The sequence below is a fragment of the Lepidochelys kempii genome, chromosome 13 (genome assembly GCF_965140285.1).
Source record: "Lepidochelys kempii isolate rLepKem1 chromosome 13, rLepKem1.hap1, whole genome shotgun sequence".
Classification (NCBI taxonomy): Eukaryota; Metazoa; Chordata; order Testudines; family Cheloniidae; genus Lepidochelys; species Lepidochelys kempii.
Window position 1 is genome coordinate 38,773,613 of NC_136392.1, and position 9,725 is coordinate 38,783,337.

Here is a 9,725-nt window from a genome sequence, read left to right on the forward strand (position 1 = left end):
CCATGGCATCAACCCATCCTTCCTTCCATGGCCTTTACCCATGGATCTACCCATCCATCCATGGTGTATATGTATCCACCCATTCAGGATCTGGGAATTGGCATCCCCAGACGTGTAGCTTCTCGGCTTCTCCCAGCCTGCAACCTGGGACCTCGTCCACCTTGGGCGACCTGCAGATTTGACCCAGTGACACCACAACAAGGAGACCTGGGGGTGAGCTCAGACTCATTCCGTTTATTCACTTGTTGTCATTGCGGGCACAGAGATTATTTACAGGAAGTTGTACTGGACAATACTAGCAGTGGGGCTGGGAGGAGACGTCTTCATTTACCAGAGACTTTGCTGACGCTGCGTTGGGTGAACTTCATCTGCAGGGCTTCGTGGATGACCGTGCAGGTGTAGGTGTCCCCGCTGTTCCAGCTGGCCTTGCTGACTTTCAGCTTGCTGTAGAGGAAGAAGTTCGAGTTGCCGGCTCCGTCCTTGATGGGCTGGGTGGTGATGTATTCCATGGTCTCGTTGGCTTTGTGGTTCTTCATCCACTGCACCGAGATGTCCTCGGGGAAGAAGCCCCGCACCAGGCAGGTGAGGCTGACGGAGTCTTCAGAGCTGCTCAGCTCATCGTTGTGGGGGCGCAGGAGGTAGATGCCTGGGCCAGAGCGCCTGCCTTCGGTGCATGGGGACGGAGGACACAGGGGAGCCATGCACATCACTCAGCTGGGCCACGCGGGGAGAAGGAATGTGCGTGTGTGTGTGTGTGTGTGTGGGTGTGTGTGTGTGTGGGGGGATAGAAACATCCCCTCTCTCCTCCCGGATGGAGGTGCTGGGGACTGGGAGCTGGTAGCTCCAGAGAGCAGGATGGGGGATTGGATGGTCTCCATCTCACGTGGGGATGCAAAGGGACCCAAGGCCGGGATCCCAGGTTGTTGGGGGTTGGGGCTTCCCCTTAAGGAGCATCCCTCCCTGCTGGGGTGGGGATAGGGGAGTCTCTCCCCTTAGGGACCCTGCTCTCCTCCTACCTGGCTTCTTGGAGATGGATTTGATGAGGGGTGAGGGCAGCTCTGAGTGCTCCACTTTGCAGGTGAAGGTCTCTCCGGCATCCCAGTCGCGGGTGAAGATGGGCATGGAGCTGGAGGCGGTGAAGGTGCCGTTGAACTGCTCACCGATGTCCAGGCGATCAGGGCTCATGGACTTTGGCTTCTCCCGGGACCAGACCACCTGGAGGCTGGAGTTGCTAGGCAGGTTGACCACCAGGCAGGTGAGCATGGGGCTCTGGGCCACATACAGGGCGGCGGGAGATGGGGGCACCAGGAAGACCTGGATGTTACTGGGAGATGTTTTTTCTTCTGGGGACAGGAGAGCCCAGGTCAGCAGGTTGCCCTGGGTTCCCCTGCCCAAGCCCATCCCAGTCTCCTCTTCCCCCTGGAGCCCAGTCCGGCATCCACCTCCCCAGAAGCGGATTTCCAGTAAAACACAGGGCCCCACAATGACAGGGGGCCTCAGGGCCAGCAGCTGCGAGGGCAGAAGCTTGGTCCTGCCCAGTGGGAGATTTAGAGTTAGTGGGGCCCCTCCTTGGGATCCAGCCAGGAAAAAGATCACTCTCTCCTATCTCCCCCCCGCCCCCATTTCTCATTCTTGTTTTCTTCCTCCTCCTCCTGTAAGTAATAGCAAGTGAATGAAAATGAAGTGAGATACTGTGACTGGTGTTGTCGTCAAACTTATTTTCCCACAGACCACTTGAAAATCGCTGGGGGTCTTGGCGGACACGTAATGATCTTTCCAAATATTGCGTGTCCCGTTTGCTAATGATTGTAAAGCGCTTCGGATAAGAGCCCTTTGTAAAAAAATGTAAGAAAAGGTGGGGTGAGGGGTGTGGCCAGGAGTTAGGGTGCGGGAGGGGGCTCAGGGTTGGGGGTGTGGGGTCTGGGAGGGAGTTAGGGTGTGGGACGGAGCTCAGAGTTGGGGGGGTGTGGGGTCTGGGTGGGAGTTAGGGTGTGGGACGGGGCTCAGGGTTGGGGTGCAGGGTCTGGGAGGGAGTTAGGGTGCAGGAGCAGGTTGGGGTGCAGGGTGTGGCCAGGAGTTAGGGTGAGGAAGGGGGCTCAGGGCTGGGGCAGGAGGTTGGGGTGTGGACCAGTTCCCTGGGGAGCTCCATTTGGTGCGGAGGGTGGGGGTGGGAATGTGGGGGGGTTCAGGAGTCAGGGCTGGGTGTGTGGGGGTGCTCCCAGCCCCCTGCCCCTGGCGACTCACGGGGGGAGATGTGCGGGGGGAGTGTGGCAGGCCCGAGCGCCGGCAAACAGCTGTTCGGGGGCAGGGGCAGCGCTGGGGAGGGGCAGGGAAGAGGTGGGGGAGGGGGGAGCGTGATGCCGGGGTGGGGCGGAGCCTGCAGAGGAGCCCCTGGAGCCGGCAGGAGCAGATGCGGATTGACAGTAAAACACAGGGGGGGTCCAGGGCTGGGCAGCTGCGGGGGAGAAGCTTGGTCCCCGCACTCCCCCTACACATACCCCCCCAGGCCCTGCCGTGAGCCGCTCGGGGGAGGGGACTGGGAGCACCCCCATGTGCCAGTCCCCTGCCCTGATTCCTGGACCCCCCACATTCCCACCTGCACCCCTGGCACCAAATGGAGCTGCCCTAGGTAAGCGCTGTGCACCCCAACCTCCTGCCCCAGCCCTGAGCCCCCTCCCGCGCCCTAACTCCCTCTCAGACCCTGCACCCCCCAGAGCCCCCAGCCACCTGCCCTCCCTGTCTCCTGCACCCCCCTACTGCCCCCAGCCTCCTGCCCTCCCTGTCTCCTGCACCCCCCCCACAGCTCCCAGCCTCCTGCCCTCCCTGTCTCCTGCACCCCCCACAGCACCCAGCCTCCTGCCCTCCCTGTCTCCTGCACCCCCCACAGCCCCCCAGCCTCCTGCCCTCCCTGACTCCTGCACCCCCCACCCCCTCCAGCATCCGGCCCTCCCTGACTCCTTCAGCCCCCCACAGCCCCCAGCCTCCTGCCCTCCCTGACTCCTGCACCCCCCACCCCCTCCAGCATCCGGCCCTCCCTGACTCCTTCAGCCCCCCACAGCCCCCAGCCTCCTGCCCTCCCTGACTCCTGCACCCCCCACCCCCTCCAGCATCCGGCCCTCCCTGACTCCTTCAGCCCCCCACAGCCCCCCAGCCTCCTGCCCTCCCTGAATCCTGCACCTCCCGCTGCCCCCCCGCCTTCTGCCCTCCCTGACTCCTGCACCCCCCGCACTTCCCACAGCCTCCTGCCCCCCACAGAGCCCTCCCGCCTCCAGCTCTCCCTTACTCCGGCAACCACCAATCCCCACCCCACTCCCAGCCCCCTGCCCTCCCTGATTCCTGCAGACCCCCACATCCACACCTGCACCCCTCTTACCAAATGGGAGCTGCCCCAGGGAAGTGATCCACACCCCAATCCCCTGCCCCAGCCCTGAGCCCATCCGTCCCCCTAACTCCTGGCCACACCCTGCACCCCAACCCCCAGCCCCCTCCCGCACCCTAACTCCCTCCCAGACCCTGCACCCCCAACCCTGAGCCCCCTCCCGCACCCTAACTCGTGGCCACACCCCTCACCGCACCTTTTCGTACATTTTTTTACAAAGGGCTCTTATCCGAAGCGCTTTACAATCATTAGCGAACGGTACACAGAATATTTGGAAAGATCATTACGTGTCCGCCGAGACCCCCAGCAATTTTCAAGTGGTCTGTGGGAAAATAAGTTTGACGACAACACCAGTCAAGGTACCTCCCTTTATTTTCATTCACTTGCTATTACTTACAGGAGGAGGAGGAAGAAAACAAGAATGAGAAACGGGGGTGGAGTGGAGAAGAGAGAGTGATCTTTTTCTTGGCTGGGTCCCAAAGGGGCCCCCCAAAAATGACGCTGATCACAGGGCCCCACTCCCTCTACATCCGCCACGGCCCCGTCTCTTCCAAGGCAGCTTAGTGCGGGTGACCGTCACCTTCGCACTTGCGGGCATGGTCCTGGTTTGTGGTCTTGGTGCCTGGGTGGTACACCTGGCAGGTGTACGTCTTGCCCTCCTGCCACTCGTCCTGGGAGACACTGGCCTTGCTGCGGGTGCTGAAGGTGCGGCCATCGGCGTCCTTCTTGGCAGGGTCGGTGTCACCATGAAGTATCCCGGGCTGGCCGTCCACCAGCCATTGCACCGTCAAAGGCTCGGGGGAGAAGCCGGAGATGAAGCACACCAGCTGCACGGTGCCTGGCTTGGCGGTGCAGGAGTATAGAACGTGCACCTCGGGTTCAGAGTGCTGGCCCTCTGGCAGAAGGGTGGCAGGGGTTAGTTTTTGTACAGACCCCTGCTGAGCCCCCCCACCTTGCTCCCCGCTCCCCGGCGCCCCCACCTTGCTCTCCGCAGCACGGCGCCCCTGACAGAGCCCTCTGCCCCTTTCCCTGCACTGCAGCACCCGTCACTTCTCTCGGCGTGGTGTCTCTCTCTCTCCGTCCATCCACCCACCACAGCGACTCCCTCGGCTCACAGCGCCGGCAGGCTCCCATCCTCTCTCCCTGCCACAGTCACCGGATCAGGGACCTGAGAGACCCCCAGCCCCTCCCCTTCCCCGCCCCCCGGGCTGCGCCGCGCTGTCCCTACTTGGGATTTCCTTGGAGATGCTGGAGCTGGTGGGCTGGTGTTGTACGTTGCAGCTATAGGTGTTAGACTCCCAGCTGCTGGCCGGGACGGTGACCTGGCTGCTGAGCGCGTAGAGGCCGCTGGAAGGTTGCAGCAGGGAGGGATAGGTCTTCACGCCCGAGGAGGCGACGCTTGGGCTCCACGTCACGGTGACCGGCTCGGGGAAGTATCCTTTGGCCAGGCAGCCGAAGGTGACCTGGGGGGTGTCGTCGCCGGTGCAGGAGGTCAGGGGGAAGACAGACGGGGCCGTGGGGCTGACTGCAAAGGGAGAGAGAGCGAGGCCATGAGACGCAGCCCCTACCCCGCTCCATGCAGCACGGGGGCCCTAGCGTGGCCCTGGGCCCAGCACTCAATGCCGGGGGAGAGCGTCCCCTAACGGAGCCCCACCCTGCTCCATTCAGCACAGCAGACAGCTTGTCATGAGACTGATGCAAGGTCTGTGTGTAAGTGGGTGCCTGAGAGAGGCTGCCCCCGTCTTCCCGGCGGAGTCACAGAGTCACCAGGAGCAGGGCCCCCAAATCACTTAGCGCTAAACAGGCCCTGTCTGTGGTCGGGGGCCCCATTACACAGGTGCTGCAGAGAGACACAATGACAGACAGTCCCTACCTCAAGGAACTTACAGGCCAAATAGGCAAGGTAAAGGAAGGGTCAGAGGGGAAACTGAGGCAGAGGGCGAGGAAGGGACCTGGTCACAGCAGGTCAGTGGCACAGCCAGGTACAGAAACCAGGAGTCCTCTGTCCCAACCCCAACCTCTGCTCTATGGACTGGGTGATGCATTGTGCTGGTGCCGTGGTTCAGCAGGGACATGGGTTGATTTCCCAGAGTGGAGGGTTGTTCCCAGTTATTTGCACCGGGATTTTCCCGAGGAACCAAAGGGAATTAGGTGACAAAGTGGCAGAGAAATTCTCCTTGGAGAAATCACAGCCTCTGCAGCTAGAAAACAACCCAAGTTTTTGACCAAGGAATTGAAATTGGGGGACATTTCTGGGCTCTCGGAAGAAGTGTGGTACCAGAAACGTTTGGGTCTTCCGGTCTCCAGCTGGAGACATGCAGATGTTAGACCAGCAATTTTAGCTTGGGTACGAATATTAAATGTTATATTCTCACTAGGGTCCTAGGTTCACTGCTAACATCATCAGTCCCTAGCGGCCAATTAGCAATTCTGTTGCTCAGACACACGTTATTAGAGTCCTGGGAACTGACTTGAGACACTGGTAGGAAAGACTGGGACTGTCCAGATCAACCCGGGACATTTGGGCCCTTTGGGTTAGAGTTCGGGTTATCATTATACATGGGAGGAGGATTAAGGGTTAGCGGTTAGGGTTAGGTGCTGGGGTTAAGGGCTATAATTAAGTGTGACGGTTTAATGGTTCGGGTGAAATACCTTTCCACTCTCAAGTTCAATATTTGATGTGTTGTGATTGGATTTCTAGCCAATTTTGAAGCCATTCAACCATCAGATTCCTACCGGTTCTGCTGCCATTTCCCAGAGTTAGTGAGACTCTGTAGTCCTATCCCAAGGGGCCAGTTTGCCACGATGACGCATAATTCTGATGCTGGGATGCTTGATACACAACTGGAGACATGGAAACCCTAAAGCTCAGAGGGTCAAGGTTGGGAGGTTAGGGTTAGAGCTGGGGTTATGGTTAGGGGTATAATTGGTAGTTAGTACTTGCATCAAAGTGTCTAGAAAACCCAATCTAGGATCAGGGACCCATTGCGCCAGGAGCTTTACAGAGAAATAAGAATGAGGACTCTACTGATCCCAGGACCATTGCAGCCTAAGCAATCTAAAGTCAGGGTTGGGGGGATAAGGTTGGGACGTTAGGGTTAGGGTTGGGTTTGATGAGAGGATCAGAGTTGGGGGTCAGAGTTAGGGAGTAGGGGCTAGAGAGCCGGGGTTCAGGATGAGGATAGGACTATAGGGAAAGGGCGAGATTAGGGTGTTGGGGTTAAGGAGTTGGTGCATGTGTCGGGGGTTAGGACTGGGGTTAGGATCCTGGTTAGGGAGTTAGGTCAGAGTTGGGGGTCTAAGTAGTTGGGTTTAAGGTTGGTTTAGGGTGATAGTTCTGTGGTTAGGTTAAAAAAGCTTCCCTCCCCCAAACTCAGTAGTTGACTAGTTATCATGACTTCTAGCTCACGACCTTTCTAGCCAGATTGCTACTCAAGCAGTTACCGGGGTCTGAATCTCCAGTGGGCTTTAGCCGGAGATGTCAGAGCTCGTCCCCCCTGGAAAGGAAGCCCGACGCGTCTCCAGCTGAGTGTGCCGCAAAAATGGAGACAGCTCAACTCAAAGGCCAAATTAGGAGCCTGAACTCTGAGCTGCTGCCCGAACAGGGGCTGCCAGTTACGTCCAGCCCCAGGCAGCCAAGCTGACATCTAGCTGTGCTGGGAACTCCCCACGCTCAGCCCTCAGCATGGAGCATGAGCACAGAGCTGGTGGAGGGAGGCTGGGACGGCTCAGAGAGACGTGTTCCTGCACTCGGCGAGTTGAGGGTTTTACCTCTGACAAGGGACATGCAAAGGGAAATTTATGCCTCAGTTTAGAAAGTTTTTGGTAGCAAATATTTGCGACTGGGCTAAAGAGAGGAGACAACAAAAGCCCCTTAGAAACAATTCAGCTGTTCCCCCAAACCTCTAGTTTCAGCCCCCCAACCCTGAGTGCCCCATGTCTGCTTATGTCCCTGAGTTCTGACCCCCAGCCTCCTGCTAGCCCAGCCCTGGGCTCCCCCAGACCTGCTGGTGCCTCTCACTCCCAACCCACAGCCCCCTGATATCTCAGCCCTGCCCCCGCAGCTCTGCTGGTGCCCCCTCACTCCTGACCTTCAGCCCCCTGCTAGCCCAGCCCTGGGATCCCCCACCCAGCTCTGCCAGTGACCCTCAATGCTGACTTGAAGCCCCCTGATATCTCAGCCCTGCTTCCCCGGCCCTGCTGGTGCCCCTCACTCTTGACCCACAGCAGCGTGCGAGCCCAGCCCTGGCTCCCCCACAGCTCTGCGGTTGCCCCTCACTCCCGACCCGCAGGTCCTGCTAACCCAGCCCTGGGCTCGCTCCCTACAGTTCTTTCAAAACTGTTATCCCAGCTTATAGGTGGAGTGTGAGATAATCACCTCTGTTCCCCTGTCTCTGTTGGGGGCAGGGGGCACAGCGCTGCCTATGTTACCCATCCCGACCTCCCCAGCATATCCAGGCTCTGCAGGGGAGCCATGTTCTGCACCCTGCTCTGGTTTTGGGTCCACACAGGGGGCGTACCCCACTGCCCTTCATAGGTGAGAACAGAGCACAACAGTCCTGGATCCCTGACCCGCTGTTTTAACCTACTAGACCCCGCCCCCCTCCCAGAGCTGGGGAGAGAACCCAGGTGTCTTGCTCCCCTCTCTAGCACACTCTCCACCCCATTTATCTCTGATAGGGTTAAAACACCCTCTGCACTCATGTGAGAAGCCAATAGCAGCCACTTTCCTGTAATTTACTCACCATGTTGGGTCGTGGTCCGGCACTGTAGACCGGGGGGTTCTGTCCGGGAGTCCAGCTCTGCTCTGTGGCTGTCGCATAGCTCTTCTGAGGTATCTTTGCCTGTCAGACATCCCCTCTCCTCCCCGCCAGATGGTAGTCAAGATAATTATAGATTGAGAACAATAGATGACGCCCACTGGGGAGCTTTCACTGTTACAGCTGGTGAGAAGGTGTGAAAATTGGACAGGCGGGGAAGCCGAGGGGGCTAAAACCGGGGTGAAAAAACAACCTCAGTGTGACTTTCACTTCTGTAATCTTCCCCTTTTCAGCCCATGTTGTTTGTTTGTTTTGTTGGTCGGTTTTCCCCAGAGATTCGGTCACGAAGGCCCCAAAGCTCAGAAAAGATTGAGGCCTCCTGGGGGCTCTTTTTGAGAACCTGCCGTGCGGGAAGGTGAAGAAGGAGACTTTACGGCTGTCCTGGAACTGGGGATAGAACCCAGGAGTCCTGACTCTCAACCACCCAGGATGGATAGATTGATAGTGGGTGTATTCGGGGATAGATAGATGTCCTGTACCTAGGTGCACACAAGTATCATGTCTCCTTCTATCCATCTTTTAATTCTTTTAACATCTCCTGGCAGTTTGTCTTTATTATTTGTCTTTATTGTCTCTTCTGGTTCTCGCTCCTGTGAAGGTGGTGAGAAGTAGTTGGGTGGTTCCTCGCACCAAGACTGGTGGTGGAATGTCCACTGCAATTTGACCTGTTTAGAACTCATCAATTCATGGAGTTTCAGGGCAGAAGAAGGGATCACCGTGATTGGCACGTCCCCCGGCGATCCCTGGCCCAAGCCCCACCTTCTGGTCCAGCAGAGCAGTTAGATAGAGAGGCCAAAGCTGGCTTTAAGGACTCCGTGTCATGGAGAGTCCACCAGAATCCAGAAATAAGGACTGCAAGCCCCAAAATACTGTAAAATTGGGAAAGCCAGCTGGGAATGAATATTTCATCCACAGTGAATTTCCCCTGGACCTGTCAGTGTCCCGGAGAGGCAGATTGAAGAGCCCAGAATCCGAGGTGTATGGTTTGAAAGATCTGTTTGCACAGAAGGGCAGGGACAGGAGGAGAAAGCGCGCGTGTTGAGTTATCTTGTCCATCCATGACTCATGGAGGGCTCTTCCCTAGCTTTAGCAAATGGTCTTGTCATCAAACAGAGGACGGGACTTAGGGAGCTGGCTTCGGTTCCCAGATCTCCCACAGACTCTCCCTGTCACCTTGGGGAAGCCACGTCATCGCTCCAGGCCTCAGTTTCCCCATCTGTTCAACAACAGTACTGATGCTCGCTTCACACTGGATAGCTGAGGAGGGCTGGACTCACATTGTGAGGCGCGTGGGGAATATTTCTGCCTTATAAAGGACCAGAGTCTCCTCTCAGCATCACTTGCACAAAACCAGAGCTAGTCCTCTGGAGTTGCTCCAGGTTTACACTGGAGCAGCCGAGGTCAGAATCCCATTTCTCGTGTTTTTCGTCCATCGCTCCGACACCACTTCACAATGGAAAGTTAAAGGGCGAGAGAAGGTCTGCGACAGGCCCACGGTCCCACAGCAGCTGGGAATAGAACCTCAG

The 9,725-nt window shown here is 57.9% G+C and overlaps 1 gene segment (V, D, J or C); it reads right to left on the reverse strand.

Moving 5' to 3' along the window:
- Positions 1-250: 250 nt before the first annotated feature.
- LOC140896782 (Ig gamma chain C region-like) lies at positions 251-9,632 on the reverse strand. The segment is given in 6 exon segments: positions 251-664; positions 1,017-1,343; positions 3,960-4,274; positions 4,608-4,904; positions 8,125-8,242; positions 9,585-9,632. Coding segments are annotated over 6 exon segments (1,446 nt in total).
- Positions 9,633-9,725: the final 93 nt, after the last annotated feature.